Source organism: Penicillium alfredii, assembly GCF_028826965.1.
Source record: "Penicillium alfredii strain IBT 34128 chromosome Unknown utg000007l_segment0_segment0, whole genome shotgun sequence".
Classification (NCBI taxonomy): Eukaryota; Fungi; Ascomycota; class Eurotiomycetes; order Eurotiales; family Aspergillaceae; genus Penicillium; species Penicillium alfredii.
In genome coordinates this window covers 1,935,204-1,950,126 of record NW_026622704.1, presented here as the reverse complement: position 1 = coordinate 1,950,126, position 14,923 = coordinate 1,935,204, and the positions used below count along the sequence as shown (strand labels likewise).

The 14,923-nt window shown below is 53.2% G+C and overlaps 5 protein-coding genes across 5 annotated transcripts; 2 read left to right on the top strand and 3 right to left on the bottom strand.

The window, feature by feature from the left end:
- Positions 1 to 1,749: 1,749 nt before the first annotated feature.
- On the bottom strand, positions 1,750 to 4,221 carry NUU61_005376 (putative Patatin family phospholipase; the record flags this gene model as incomplete). The annotated part of the gene is made up of 3 exons (XM_056655958.1): positions 1,750 to 2,965; positions 3,028 to 3,872; positions 3,952 to 4,221. The coding sequence occupies 3 exons, from the start codon at positions 4,219 to 4,221 to the stop codon at positions 1,750 to 1,752; spliced, it is 2,331 nt and encodes a 776-aa protein (XP_056511571.1).
- Positions 4,222 to 4,694: 473 nt separating this feature from the next.
- On the bottom strand, positions 4,695 to 5,782 carry NUU61_005375 (uncharacterized protein; the record flags this gene model as incomplete). The annotated part of the gene is made up of 2 exons (XM_056655957.1): positions 4,695 to 5,466; positions 5,538 to 5,782. The coding sequence occupies 2 exons, from the start codon at positions 5,780 to 5,782 to the stop codon at positions 4,695 to 4,697; spliced, it is 1,017 nt and encodes a 338-aa protein (XP_056511570.1).
- A 238-nt stretch (positions 5,783 to 6,020) lies between these two features.
- On the bottom strand, positions 6,021 to 7,391 carry NUU61_005374 (uncharacterized protein; the record flags this gene model as incomplete). The annotated part of the gene is made up of 1 exon (XM_056655956.1): positions 6,021 to 7,391. The coding sequence occupies one exon, from the start codon at positions 7,389 to 7,391 to the stop codon at positions 6,021 to 6,023; it is 1,371 nt and encodes a 456-aa protein (XP_056511569.1).
- Positions 7,392 to 7,881: 490 nt separating this feature from the next.
- NUU61_005373 (proteasome regulatory particle base subunit RPN2) lies at positions 7,882 to 11,603 on the top strand (the record flags this gene model as incomplete). Its single annotated transcript, XM_056655955.1, has 6 exons — positions 7,882 to 8,021; positions 8,134 to 8,303; positions 8,372 to 8,895; positions 8,968 to 10,791; positions 10,815 to 11,216; positions 11,274 to 11,603. 6 exons carry the CDS (start codon positions 7,882 to 7,884, stop codon positions 11,601 to 11,603), a joined length of 3,390 nt encoding a protein of 1,129 aa, XP_056511568.1.
- A 647-nt stretch (positions 11,604 to 12,250) lies between these two features.
- On the top strand, positions 12,251 to 14,156 carry NUU61_005372 (putative acyl-CoA dehydrogenase; the record flags this gene model as incomplete). Its single annotated transcript, XM_056655954.1, has 4 exons — positions 12,251 to 12,365; positions 12,461 to 12,786; positions 12,855 to 13,596; positions 13,663 to 14,156. 4 exons carry the CDS (start codon positions 12,251 to 12,253, stop codon positions 14,154 to 14,156), a joined length of 1,677 nt encoding a protein of 558 aa, XP_056511567.1.
- Positions 14,157 to 14,923: the final 767 nt, after the last annotated feature.

The following is a 14,923-nucleotide window of genomic DNA, read 5'->3' as shown; positions in this document are numbered from 1 at the left end:
CAAGAAATAATGAGGTTCCTGTTCGAGTAGGTATCGACGTTCGGGTGGTGAAGGGGAGGGAGGTTAGGGCACGGGTTGGCCAGGTACCAGCGAAAATAGTGGCGCCGATCAGCATCTTCGCGGTGGCCTGACAATTTTTTTTTTCGTTGCACCTACAGCATCTAGTGCGAGCTCCAGGATTGCAGGAGCCGAGATAATTGAAAAAGGCTAAAGAGCTTAATCTTCGACCCAGAGGTACTCATGCCCTGATTTTGACAAATCGCCATTTCATCCATTCAACCTTGCAAGTATCCCGGCCAAGTTCCGAACTATTCGAAAAGTCCAGCCCTTTTCATGAAATGGACTGCTCCAGAAATTGAGTAAATAAACAAATGCATACAGGAAATCTTCACTCCTGCCTTGCCAGGGTTATTCATCCGAATTCGTCACATCTCGAGAAAGCTGATACACTTCATGTATCAGAGCGTGCCCAGAGTCTCCACCGCCTCGTGTCCATGCATGCATTGGGGAACTAGACTTGACGATCGACTGATTGATAACCGCGGTCCGATGTAGTCAAGAGGTTGGGCTCTTCACAGAGTGTCCTGGGGTCTCTTTCTCTCTCATGGGCAGGTCACAAACGCCCTGGTCCACCAGCGTCGTCAGCCCTAAAAGTGAATTGCGGTTCCTGTAAACGAAACTCTATCGAGTGGGCGCCGAAGCTGCCCAAGTGGAGCCATGAATTCAGGGGATCGACGGGGGACAAGCCGGTGGAGAGGGGAGTACCAACCCCTGAAAGGAGAATTGCACCATTATGGCGTGTGAGTGCAAAATGGTTGAGAAAGAGGGTATCAACAACAGGGGAAAGAAGTCCGATAAGCACGCGAATCCTTCCATCTCATCGCATCTTAATTTTCTTGTGTCACGTTGCATTGCTCCAGTATATCGTGAGATCCTCTTGAAATGTCGATCGGAGGAATGCCCCTGCCGGTATAGTACATTCGTTCATTAGGGCCAAGGCCGATAGTTTCTCGTAGGATGATCTTGGCCGACAATTGAGTTTTGCTCGTCGATCCTGTTTCCATAGTGTTGGTGAGTTGGGTAGGTCGTCGGAATGGTTGTGTTGGGTACAGTGGTCGGTGGAGTCTTTTGTCTCCACACCCCCCTCTGGACGAGGTACGCACATCTCCGAACCAGATCAAATTTACGGCTGGACTATTTCTCGGAGAAGAGATGTACTGTATAGGGCAGATGATCTCTCGGGAACTCAAATGGTGCATCTATCTCAAACCTAATCCCAGATCTATTGAAATTCGCCTGGTAGCCAAATGACATCCAGGAATACTTCACTCCGTATATGTACATGATAGCCCCTTCTTCCTGTATATACGCACCAGGTCGGCACTTAGCTGCTGCTAGCATTAGGTTTAGTATGGACCCCGAAAAGACCCTGAGCCCAAGGATAGCTCGAGCAAATGAGCAAACGGGGACCACCAGGCTCGCCAACCCGGCGCTAATGGCATTCAAAAAAAGACCATTAGAGTGCAGGATGCAATAGTGAGTATAGTGCCACTCTCCAGAAGGCTCGTGCACGGATCCTTTCCGCCCGGGTGGCCTGCGTCGGGTGGATCGAATAGCGCGCTCCTTCGTGCATCGAACAGACACCTCGTGTCTGATACTCCAGTTTCATAGAAACAACCTCCCCTAGGAAGTAATTTAATCAAAACACCGAGCTGCAGAGCGTGAAGAATCAAATGTCGCAGAGCCTGCTCAGTGGCGTTGTTTGCGCGTCACTGCGTCAGGAGACCTCGGATGCAGCGTTGGTGTCATACTAAGTAGATGGCGGGAAGACGGCATAGTTACGGGAAGGTCGCGAGCCGACTTTTTGGAGAAACTTTTTGGCGCTGAGCCGGAATGGCCGTACAATGGACCAGTAGACAATGATGATCGCCGGGATCGAACTGGGCTACGTGGTCCGTGGCCCAGGAAAAGCCCACTATGAAGCTGTGACTCTGAAGGTTGATGGACTGAGAGGGAAGGTCCGGCAGAGGGCTCGGCTTCGTCGTCACTCCCAGATCCAATGGCGAATGTCCGGCTCCCAAAAGAAATGGAAGACCTCTGCCGGCGCACCTTCTGGCGGGTCTGCTCAAAACTCGGTTCATTCTGCAGCAACAAGGGTGGATTCTCAAGAGAAACGGTGCTGCGTGATTTTCTCAATTGTTCTGCCGGGCGAAGCCGTGACTGGTCGATTGAATGCCTCTTCTCCAACTCTTGACTGTGAGAACTTCTTCTCCAATGGCGAATGGACTTCAGTCCAGTGCTGCTGTTGCTCGAATCGACCGAGTGACGAGCAGTACCTTGTGTCTGCGGATCAATTTGGATAGGCCGGAAGGTCACTCGGGCCCTCATTTGTTGAATAGCCCCATCTAGTGCAAGCTCAATAGCACAGTGGTTCCGAATCCGGCTCAGTCGGAGCCAGGTTGCTCGCTCCCCGCTCAGACAAGCCTGCAGCATGAACTCCGTCGTCGGATTTTCCAGAAGCCGTGGAAAGTTTGAAGAGATCAGTTCAGGGTATATATTGATGTCACCGCTGTATTTCTGATTCATAATCGAGGCAAACTTTGTCATCGCAATTGGGAAGACTCCCATTTCCGAAAGGACAGTCATGCGATGGAGCACCTCATCCTTGGCAAGATGGGTCATCGTGTTCACCCAACGGGGAATGAAAGCCGGTCCTTCGTCCGCCTCATTTCTGGGCCCTTCTTCTTTGGGCAAAAATGGCACCACGTGGGGGTTGACTTGGGACACAATGAAATGGTTGACATTGAACATTTCGGAGAGCCTCGTCATGGGTAAATCGCCGTCCACTGAGCCATCGATATACTGCTTGTCCAGATCATTCCACGGAACAGGTTCTCCCGTGAAGGGGTCTTTCGCCATGAGTGTGAAAGGTCTAAAGACCAACGGCACGGAGCAAGATACCGCTCTACCAAAGGTCAGAAACTGAAACAGGCAGACGAGAGGAAAGATAAGAGCTGATGTACTCACACGGCAGACCAGATCAACACATTGGGGGCAGAAATGTAATTCAGCAGCCGCGGCAGCTCGTACATTCCGGCGCTCGAGACGCAGATGTTCAAAATTCTGCGGGTTCGATTGTACGCTTCTTGGAAGGTCATGTCGCCCAACCAGCTCCGCATGGTATACGCCAGGTGGGAGATGTCCAAAAACGACCCATACTTCAAGAATCGAGCTGTCTTCTGCAAGATGTTTTCCTCCCGCCCTTGCTCATTGAAGACGGCAAAATTGCCATGCGCATAGGTCTCCAAGAGCCCTGGCAGTTCATCGTCCGTGCGAGTGCAAAATACTGCGCATACAATACTGCCTGCCGAGGCTCCGGAGATGATACGGGGGATCAGATTTGCCTCATACAAGGCCTTGAGCACACCAATGTGGTTCATCCCAAAGGTAGCGCCACCTGAAAAGAGAAGTGCACTGCGGCCAAATGCCTGTCGCGCTGCCAGCAGCTGGTCCAGGATATATTTCAGCTCGAGTCCGTCGCAGCGATTGTGCACCGACAGATCCACCAGCGTCGTGATAGTGTCCAAGGCGGTAGTAATATAGCGATCGATCAGATCCTTCGTCCCAATGTGAGAGTGTCGGTAAAGTGATATGTTACTCATATTTCCCAGGTCCCGGGAGAGCGCGGTCCGGACGAGGAACAGCATGCGACTGACATCACAGCTGATGCGCGCTTCTTCCAGCTGTCGAAGTCGTTCCTGGACCAGCCTCGGCTGGTATTCGGAGCACTCAAAAGTATTTTTCCAGGCGTTATTGTCTTCCAGGGCGTCCAGTTCACAGGCACAACTTCGCCATTCCTCGTACGACACGGACTGCAGCCACGAGTCACGGTTAGAATGGTAACGCCGCAGATGCGGCCGCCCGCCAGGCACGCGGGGCGCGTGTACTTACATTCTTCATACGGAGGTACAGTACTTGTTTGCGATCCTCGATATCCGCCCTTTGCTTCCGTTGTTCCGTGGTGAGGCCATCGCGGTACGTATGCAGGGTGTCTCCGGCCCAGTTCCACGAGTCCTTGACGATCGACGATACGGCAGGGATGGAGATGGCCTTGCGCAGCGACCGGCGTGGGGGCGACGGAGGCGACGAGATGTGTTCCGAGTGCGTGCGACTTCCCTGGCATTGCGAATGAACTAGGGTGGAGTCGCCCAACACCGACATGGCAGGCCTGTACGTCGAGAGCAAGCCATGCAGCCAGGGTCTGGAGTCGCTGATCCAAAGTTCAAAGTTCAAAAGTCCAAAACACGTTCAAGAGAACCCCAAGAATAGCGGTGGAATACTGCGGGAGGTGCGATTAAATAATAAAACGAAAGACAAGCGAAGAAAAGAAAAAGAGGGCAGGTCTGGCGGTCTGAAGGACGTCACGAGGGTAAATCCCCAACTTCCCCGGAATTCTTAGTTGCCTTGGCCAGGAATCTCTCCAAGTCCTATACTCACAAACCTGGGCATGATAATAATAGTCAACGCAAGTCATTCTCGGTGGTCTCATTTGAACATGTGGCCTATCTTATTTTACATGTGAAGTCTCCACAATCGCCGTCAGGCACTCTGGGGGTCAATTTGGTGTCCCTTTGTTGTAAGAGATGACATTATGGCCATGCAATAAACAAGGCAAATGGGTCTATAGGTCCAGACTATCGTATCGAACTGAGCCATTCGGCCAGTATCTGTCTTGCCCGCAACTCTACTCCGTCCTCTCGCCAGAAATGGCCCGCGCCATCAATCTCACGCCACTGAAACTGACTATGCGGCACATGCGCCAGCTCACTTGACCATTTCCGCAGTTTCTGGGCGGAGGTAAAGTTGTCCTGGTCCCCAAACAACGCCAGTGTCCGATGGGTGGTCAGTTGGTCAGCGGGTCGGGGACAAGCAACATGTCTGCCCCGGGAGGTCTCCACGGTCACATTCAGCGATAGGCTGGAAAAGACTGTCAAGAGCTGACTGATCGGGGGCAGCAGAGGTGACACAAGTAGATAGGATACGGTGGCTGTCTGTAACCCGAGCCAAGGGTCGTCGGGCAGGGCTGGGGCGTTGGGTATCGGGAGTTGGTCGATCGACCAGGCAGCAATCTGCTTCGCGGTTCTGGCGATCTCGCCGATGGGCTTGCTTGGAGAAGCGGCTGGTCGGAACAGTTCAACCATGGCCTCCAGGGTTGGAACGTGCGAGACGATCAGTGACCCGTATGAATATCCGCCGAGGATGAGATGGATCTGGGGTGTTTCATTGTCCCCAGTGGTTTGGGCGATTTGGGATAGACTCAAGCCATCATCTCCGTCATTCTTGTTCACTGCAAATGCATGCTTCAGATACTTAAGATATTGCAGCATAAACCCGTAGAACGATACATAATCGCCCAGTTCGGGTCTTGCTGTCCAGCTGGTCCGTCCTTCGGAGTGTCCAGCTCCGCTATATAGATGGAATCTATTAGCGACGTTGTTGCGATCAACCATCATGGACATCGGCATCGGTGCTCATACCGGAAATTGAATGTCCCTACAATATATCCTGCGCTCAAGAGCTCTCCACCGAAGATACCCACGACTGGATCATCGTAGCATCCCCCGAGAGGCGCGTAGGGGTGGGCGACAATGGCGCCGCGGATGGGCCCGGTCGCCGATTGTATGTTTTGTTGTCCCGTGGGGAGATAGACGCGGCATTCTAGCTTGCTTCCATCGTGGATCGAGGGAATTATAAATGACAAACTGGGGGATGAAAGGTCCATCATGAGGTATTCCATTCACCCTTCGAAGAGAAGAGAGGTTGGTGGCAGTTGAATGGTTCCGCCCCATGAATTTGAGGTCAACTCTGTTGGAGCCTTTCTCTACGCAATAAATCCCTGGATGTTTCCAGAAAAAAAAATGACCAGACGACCAGAAATAACTTGGCGATGGTTTCATGATTCTTGTACAAAATTGTCTACTTGATCGCTATTTGCATGTCGTCACTCGTTCCCAGGTCTATCAAGATTCAGGTAGCAGCCATGCCGGGTCTGGCTCGTCATCTTCCTCGTCCGATCTGGATGTAGCATCCATGGGAGCATCTCCATCCTTCAGAAGACCGGCGGGCGGATCTGGGTTGTCATTCCCCAACGGATCTGTATGGGAGTCCGAATGATCCTCCCGCGGCTCACCGCGAGCTGGCGAACTGGGAGAAGGCGCATCCTCCTGCGCAGGCAAGCCAAAGGCAGGAAGAAGCATTCCACGCGCCTCCCGCAATGCCTCTAGTTCCGCCGCAATGCAACAAACAAGGAGTTTCCAATCTTTGGCCTCGGCAAGGTCTAGATGGGCTTCGACGCGGCGCGTTGTCTTCTCGAGATCTTCCAGAATGTTCTTGATCAGTTCTTGCTTGGTATTGGGGACCTGAGCCCCGTTCGACCCGGTCGCAGATGTATCCATCTGAACATAATGTCGCATGTTGGCCTTTAACCATTTCTCAAAACCGGAAACGTCTGTCACCACTTGCTTCCATACTCCGCCCCCTTCCTCTAATGCCAGAATTTCGGCATCTACCTTTTGCTGCCTTCTTTGCAGGTCTGCTTGTTCCGTATTCCAGTGCTCCTGAGCCATCTCAAGTGTGCGTCGTTGCGGATTCAAAGAATGGAATGTGGATTTGCCAGCGGTCCGTGGCAAAGGTTGAACCGGAGGGTCGCGCAAGTAGTTTTGAATATCTGACTGGAGCAAAGACAACGATTCCGTGTAGGAAGATAATTTAGCATCGACCGAGTTGTTGATATGCGAGATCTTGTTCACAAGACCACGGTGTCTAGCTTTCATCTCGTATAGTCTGTTTTCCAGTTCATGAATGTCAGTCTCGAGGCTGCGAGCCTCTTCTTGGAGGTGCTTGGAGTGTTGATTCTCTTGGTCGCTATGGATCGTGGCAATGGCTTCCTCGAGTCCACTCCGTCGGGAGTTAAAGCCTTGGATTTCATGAAGCGCCTTGTCCCTTTCGTCCGTTTGGGACGAAAGAATCTCTCGCTCTTCCTCACGGAGCTTCAACAGATCATAGATTGACTGGAAAATGCCTTCTCGTGCACAGAGAAGCCCAATCTTTTTGGGTGCAGACCGTCTAGCTGGAATCGTGGATGGAGACTGAGAACGGCCAGCTTTGGTCGATGTTGGTGTGAAGCTTCCACTCGAAGCATCGTCGGACTGGGGCCGTGCAAGACCGGAGAGCAGCCCATCGCTTTGCGCATCAATGAGAGCCTGGAGGTTGTTCTGGATGTGTTTTGCCTGCCGTTCCACATGGAGGAGGGGATCAGGATAATACATGGACGTTGCTGCTGCTGGCACCGGAGGTAGTCGTTTGTCCCGAAACGGCAGAATAGTAGACATGGTGAATAAGTAATACTCGCTCGCAGATCGCCCTCGGGGGATCGCGGAGACTATGTATTGAGCATGTCTCGACAAGCGCCCCAGCAGGCGGATTGGAAAATCGTCAGCCGGTCCAAAAGATGCCCAGATGATGGCCTGCGGACCCCGATGACCTGGTGCGGTCACGTGATACTGCGTACAGTCAGCTTGGTCCGTCGACGTTGGTCTCGCGCCTGCAAAGCTTCTGCTGTCTGCTCTCAGCTTCCATTCGCACGTCCTCTTCATCCATTTTCGAGTTCTTTCTTTTACCTCTTTCTGTATTTCCTGTCTTATTCTCATAACGAGGGATTCCTGATTTTCCCTTTACACCCTGTTTTCGCGTTGGGGCCTGCCTTGCTGTTCCCCCAAGCTCCCTCCCGTCGACGTTGCTCCATCAACCCCAGCAACGCGGCAGTCATTAGATTGCGCCTTGTGCAGTGGATCGTGACGCACGTCGTCTCTTACAATAACTATGGTCGGACTTGTTTCGGCCGCCGGCCTGGTTGGCTTCCTCTCGGAGCCTGACCCAGAGCTTAAGGTCTTTGCGTTGAAGTCATTAGATTCCCAGATCGACTTGCTCTGGACAGAAGTTGTCAATTCCGTTCCCGAAATGTGAGTATCTCTTCCACTGGTGGACGAGCTTCCGATGACTATTGTGCTTTGGATCTCGTCCCCGCTGAGCCCGACGGATCCCCCGGAACGTGTGCTGACTCCCGATTCCCAGTGAGGCTCTTTACGAAGATGAATCATTTCCAGAACGCGAACTGGCGGCTTTGGTTGCGGCGAAGGTATATTATCATCTCCAGGAATATAATGAGAGTATGGTTCTTGCCCTGGGCGCGGGAAAGCTGTTTAAGCTGGACAATGGTGGCGAGTTCGAGGAAACCATCATCGGTGAGTGGATCGAGCCCTCTTCGCAATTTTTGTAGAATTTGGTTTTTGATTATGTCTCTTTCATGCAGCGAAATGCGTCGATACCTTCATCTCTCTATCTGCCACCCAACGGCCTGCCGCCGGTGACCAGCCCGCCAACCTGAACACTGCGTTCCCATCCTCCGGCGATGGCGCCACTAGCACATCCGCAAGCCTTACTTCCCCGATCACCCCGTTCTCTAAATCCGCCCTGCCCTCGAAATCCTTGCTATCGCGCCAGGAATTTCCTGGCGTCGACGCCGCCCATCCCGGCGGCGAAGATACCAGTTTTCAACACGCCGAAACGCCGCTTGTGTTGCAACGTGGCGTTCAGGGTCAATTGCAGACCGTGATCGAGCGCTTGTTCGAGGAGTGTTTCCACCAGAAGCGCTATCGCCAGGTGATCGGTATCGCGATCGAGGCAAAAAGCTTGGATGTGCTCCGCATGGCCATTATCCGAGCCAGCGATGACGAGAAAAAGCAGCAGGGCGAATCTCGTCGAAGCGAGGAACTTTTGGAGTATGTTTTGGACATCTGTATGGGCATCGTACAAGAACGGGCTTTCCGCAACGAGGTTTGTCTGCCTTTGGCACCCTTTGATATGAAATTTTCTTTGCTAATCATTGTTTTTTCTTCTTGTTGGTAGATCCTGAAGCTCATTTTGGAGCTCCTGAACGAAATCCCTGCACCGGACTACTTCTCGATTGCGAAATGCGTGGTTTATCTTAATGAGCACTCGATGGCATCTGTCATTCTCCGCCAACTAGTCGAGAAGGGTGATGCGCGATCTCTAGCAGTTGCTTACCAGATCTCTTTCGACCTATACGACAATAGCACCCAGGAGTTCCTGCAAAAAGTTCACCAAGAAATTGCCGAGCTTGTGCCCGAGGCCGAGGCCGAGCAAAAGGACAATGAGGGTGAGGGCGAGCCCAGGGAGTCGGATCCATTGCTTGAGAATCAGTCAAGTTCCTCCCGACCTTCAGGCGAGAAGGGTGCAGATCTCCCTGACGAGCTGCGTACCGCATTCAAGAATATCCTTGCGATCCTGGACGGCAAGAAAACAATTCAGTTGAATTTGGAGTTCTTATACCGGAATAACAAGGCCGATATTGCGATTCTGAACAAGATCCGTGATAGCCTTGAGGCACGCAACTCTATTTTCCACACTGCAGTTACGCTTTCGAACGCCTTCATGCATGCTGGTACCACACACGACAAGTTCTTCCGCGACAACTTGGAGTGGCTCGGAAAGGCGGTTAACTGGTCCAAGTTTACAGCTACTGCTGCTCTGGGTGTGATTCACCGTGGCAACCTGAGCCAAGGCCAGAAACTCCTGCAGCCGTACCTACCCCGGGAACACATCGCCGGAGTGGGAGGCTCAGGCTCCGTCTACAGCCAGGGTGGTTCATTGTACGCATTCGGTCTCATTTACGCCAACCACGGTGGAATGGCGGTCGATCTCATTCGTGACCACTTCAAAAAGGCCACGGAAGAGGTGGTGCAGCACGGTGGAGCTCTGGGATTGGGTGTCGCGGGCATGGCTACTGGCGATGAAGGCATCTACGACGACCTTCGCAACGTTCTCTACACTGACTCAGCTCTGAATGGTGAGGCTGTTGGCCTTGCCATGGGTCTTGTTATGTTGGGCACCGGCAATATGAAGGCCCTCGAGGACATGATTCAGTACGCGCACGACACCCAGCACGAGAAGATCGTTCGGGGGCTGGCTGTTGGTATGGCTTTGATCATGTACGGACGTCAGGAAGCTGCCGACGAGTTGATCAACGGTCTCCTCGGCGACCCTGACTCGACTCTCCGCTATGGTGGTATCATGACGATTGCCCTGGCATACTGTGGCAGTGGCAGCAACAAGGCTGTTCGCAAGCTTCTTCATGTTGCCGTCAGCGACGTCAACGACGACGTCCGACGAATTGCGGTGCTGAGCTTGGGTTTTATTCTGTTCCGGAAGCACCAGAGTGTTCCCCGTATGGTTGAGCTGCTCTCGGAGTCCTACAATCCTCACGTCCGATATGGTGCGGCCATGGCGCTTGGTATCTCTTGCGCCGGAACCGGTCTCGACGAGGCCATCGATCTTCTGGAGCCGATGCTCAAGGACTCGACAGACTTTGTTCGACAGGGTGCCTTGATTGCGCTCGCCATGGTGCTGGCTCAGCAGAACGAGGCTATGAACCCTCGTGTCACCAGCCTTCGCAAGGCCATGATGAAGATGATCGGTGATCGTCACGAGGATGCCATGGCTAAGTTCGGTTGCGCAGTTGCGTTGGGTATCATCGATGCTGGTGGCCGAAACTGTACAATCAGTCTGCAGACGCAGACGGGCAACCTTAACATGCCCGGCATCGTCGGCGCCGCAGTCTTTGTGCAGTACTGGTACTGGTTCCCTTTCACGCACTTCCTGTCACTCAGCTTTGCGCCTACATCTGTGATTGGCGTGGACCAGAAACTCGAAGTCCCGTACTTCAAGTTCCACAGCAACACTCGGCCCAGTCTCTTCGACTACCCCCCGAACAACATGTGAAGACGGAGGAGGCACCGGAGAAGGTCAAGACCGCTGTGCTTTCCACGACTGCTCAAGCCAAGCGCCGCGCACAGCGCCGGGAGAAGCAGGCACGACGAGAGAGCATGGACATTGACCAGACCCCCACGACGCCCAAGGTTTCCGATCAGTTGCCGGAGAAGATGGAGACTGAGGAGGGCGCGACCAAGCCCGAGGGCGAAGAAGGCAAGGAGGTCGAGAAGGGTGCTGGGGAGGGCCAGAAGAAGAAGGCGGAGCGGGAGAAGGTTGGGTACGAGCTGGACAACATGTCGAGAGTTCTTCCCGCCCAGCTCAAGTACCTGACTTTCCCCGACCCACGATATGAGCCGGTCAAGAGGGTATGTGTAGTATGCTTATTTGTTGCTATGAAGCCAAGACTAACTTTATTTCTATAGCCTACTGGTGGTGTTGTGGTCGTCCTTGACAAGCAACCCGACGAGCCTCGTGAGACTGTCGAGCTAAAGGCTAGTAAAGAATCCCGGCAGCCAGCTCCCCCGACCGAAACTCTCCAGGACCGCCTGCAGGCTGCCATCGGCACCGCTGCTTTGCAGACCCCTCAGCGGGCTGGAGCTCGGGCTGCTGTGGCTGCCGAGCCTTCCCGGGCCGCCGGGGCAGCTGCCGCAGCGGGTGTCCTGACGGCGGTAGATGAGGATGAGGAGGGTGTTGAAGATGCACCCCTTCCCGATGAGTTCACATACGAGACGGAAGGGGAGGAGGAAGAGTAGAGTGGAAGCATGGTGGATGTATTACTAGACTAATCAGGCTCTTGTGTCTATCTCCTAACCTGATCTATTCGGAGCGGTCTTCCGGGGCCGCGTGTGATTGATATGAAGCTTTTTCTCGTTATGATCCCTTTCCACTCTTGATCTTCGTAGATCTCTATAGACGTGCTCTACTCCAATCACGCCTCCAATAATCCACGGTCACTCGATCACATTCGACGGGTCACGTGGCTTGTACCTCGGCTCGCCCGCGATGACGCAGGGTAGGCCAATCACCGCGTCTACATACGGCGATGACCGAACCGATCAGCGGCCGAGGGTTGCCGACTTTGCAAGCGCGTGTGGATAAGCTCATTTCCATGTGAAAACTGGACTGCTTGACCTGGGCTCCGAGGCTTGGATCCATCGTCATGTCCTGGAGTAGAATATCCTCCGAAAATATCGGATGAAGGGCTTCTGACTGCCCCAGGATTATATATCAGGCGTGCTCCATCTACCCCAGGTCCCCGGACTGCATTTTTTCACTCTTCTCTCCCCCACCTACCACTACCTCATAATCATACTCTTTTCCTCTTACATCTTTCCCTCCCGTATACCTTATTCTCTCTTTCTCATCTAGCTCCCTTGCCCCCCTACCCCCAAGAGTCGCCATGTCGAAAACATTCACCAAGGACGACGTCGCGTCGCATGGGAAAGGCGATGGCCTCTGGATCGTGATCGACGAGGACGTCTACGACGTGACAAAGTTTCAAGACGAGCATCCTGGTAAGTCTGAAGCCATGCGACCCGGCCCGTGCGGGATCGCAAGTATCCGGAATCACATCCGCTGACAAGTTGCCTTGCGACCAGGTGGAAAGAAGAGTATGTCACGCTCGGTGTTGCCACCGCGAAGGCCGATATTGACTTTGCGCGTCTAGTTCTCCAACGGGTTGCCGGCAAGGATGCGTCGAAACAGTTTTGGAAGTACCACAATGAAGGGATTTTGAAGAAGTACAAGGGCCAGCTGCAAATTGGTTCCCTGGATACGAAGAAGGCTGCCCCGGCACCGGCACCGGCACCGGTCCCTAAGAAGGCCGATCCCAAACCGGCTCCTGCTTCTTCGTCAACGACACCAGCTGCATCTGCCGCGCCTCAGGATCCTTATGGAGAGTTGATTCCGTTTGCCGATCCGTCGTGGTACCAAGGAGTAAGTCATGTTGCCTATGATAGTTATACATTGGAAACGACACTAACGTATTTGGGACTGGGCTTTAGTATTCCTCGCCTTACTTCAATGAGACACATGCCGCTCTGCGTGACGAGGTCCGACAGTGGGTCGAATCCGAGATCGAACCGAATGTCACCGAATGGGATGAAGCCAAGGATGTTCCGGCTCATATCTACAAGCAGATGGGTGAGCGCGGCTACCTGGCGGGTCTGCTGGGTGGCAAGTTCCCCGAGAAGCACACTCAGTTCCGAGTACAGTCGGTGCCGGCAGACCGCTGGGACTTGTTCCACGAAATGCTGTTGACCGATGAGCTGTCGCGCGCGGGCAGCGGTGGGCTGGTCTGGAACTTGATCGGTGGCTATGGGATTGGCTGCCCGCCGCTGGTGAAGTTTGGCAAGAAGGAACTCGTCGACCGTATCTTGCCTGGTATCTTGGCCGGTGACAAGCGGATTTGTCTGGCTATTACCGAGCCGGATGCGGGCAGTGACGTTGCCAGCTTGGGTTGCGAGGCTAAACTCAGCGAGGACGGCAAACACTACATCGTCAACGGCGAGAAAAAGTGGATCACTAACGGCGTCTACGCTGATTACTTCACGACCGCTGTTCGAACCGGCAAGCCCGGCATGAACGGCCTCAGCGTTCTCCTCATTGAGCGGGAGGCAGGTGGCGTCAGCACTCGGCGCATGGACTGCCAAGGTGTCTGGAGTAGTGGCACAACATATGTCACGTTCGAGGACGTCAAGGTGCCTGTGGAGAACCTGATCGGCAAGGAGCACCAGGGTTTCAAGGGTGAGTTGAGAAAGACACTGTGACCTGGAGTTTGTCGACGAGCGAGAGCTAACCCTACCTCTCAAGTGATCATGACAAACTTCAACCACGAGCGTATTGGAATTGTCATCCAGTGTGTGCGATTTGCCCGAGTCTGCTACGAAGAGTCGATGAAGTACGCCCACAAGCGTAAGACCTTCGGCAAGCGCCTTATCGACCACCCGGTTATCCGAATGAAGCTGGCCCACATGGCTCGCCAGATCGAAGCCACATATAACTGGCTGGAGAACATTATCTTCCAGTGCCAGTCGATGGAAGAGACCGAGGCTATGCTCAAGCTAGGTGGTGCCATTGCCGGCCTTAAGGCCCAGTCTACCTCCACTTTCGAGTTCTGTGCCCGGGAAGCTAGCCAGATCTTTGGTGGTCTGAGTTACAGCCGTGGTGGCCAGGGTGGCAAGATTGAGCGCCTCTACCGTGATGTTCGTGCTTATGCCATTCCTGGTGGCAGCGAAGAGATCATGCTGGACCTGAGCATGCGCCAGAGCTTGCGGGTACACCAAATGTTTGGCATGAAGCTGTAGTGGGTTTGGGGTATTTTTGATGTGTTTTGAATTGCAGGGTAGACCGTTTTTTGGTCATTCCTGTGGGAGCCCTTTTGCTAGATATCCTGTGCCATTGTCAGCATTTTCCTAATATTTGTCCTGTACTCTAACATTGGCTTCTTTGGTATATTCTTTTTGCAATATTTTCAATAGAAACAGGACAAATAATCTTGATTTATTAACAAGCAAATATTGCCCAAGCCTAGGTCATGTATGAAATCTTCTCAGGCCCGGGGTTGTTTTAGATCGCTCACTTAAGAGACAGATGTTGGTGCCATATTTCTCAGGCTATGAGATATTCTAGGGGTGACCAGAGAAACCAACTACGCAGCATCGGTCTCAACGCGCGCTTGTCTTTCCGCGCCTTCGATCTTTCAAGATTCGTTCTCATCAGCTGACCTTCTCTCGGGATACAAAAACCTTTCGGTCCCCGCAAGGCGAGTCTCATTTTTCATTCTTCCTCCTTTCATGCCATTCGATTGCAACCGTGTTCTCCGTAAGCGGTAGCGGCACTCGGTGGCAGCCCGCAAACCCGCAGGACTATCTCTGCCAACTCCATGGTTTCATTTTCTGTCTGCCATCACGGTTGATCCCTTGGACTCGGCAGACTTTGGTTTAGACTGAAGGTGCTGCTTGCCCTGATCGGTCCGTTTGGTACGGTCCACGCTTTTGACCCTTCAGCCTGCGACTCGCTGCAAGATTTCGCGGGACAAGGTACGTGGCCCCCTTCAAGTCTTAATTTGGAT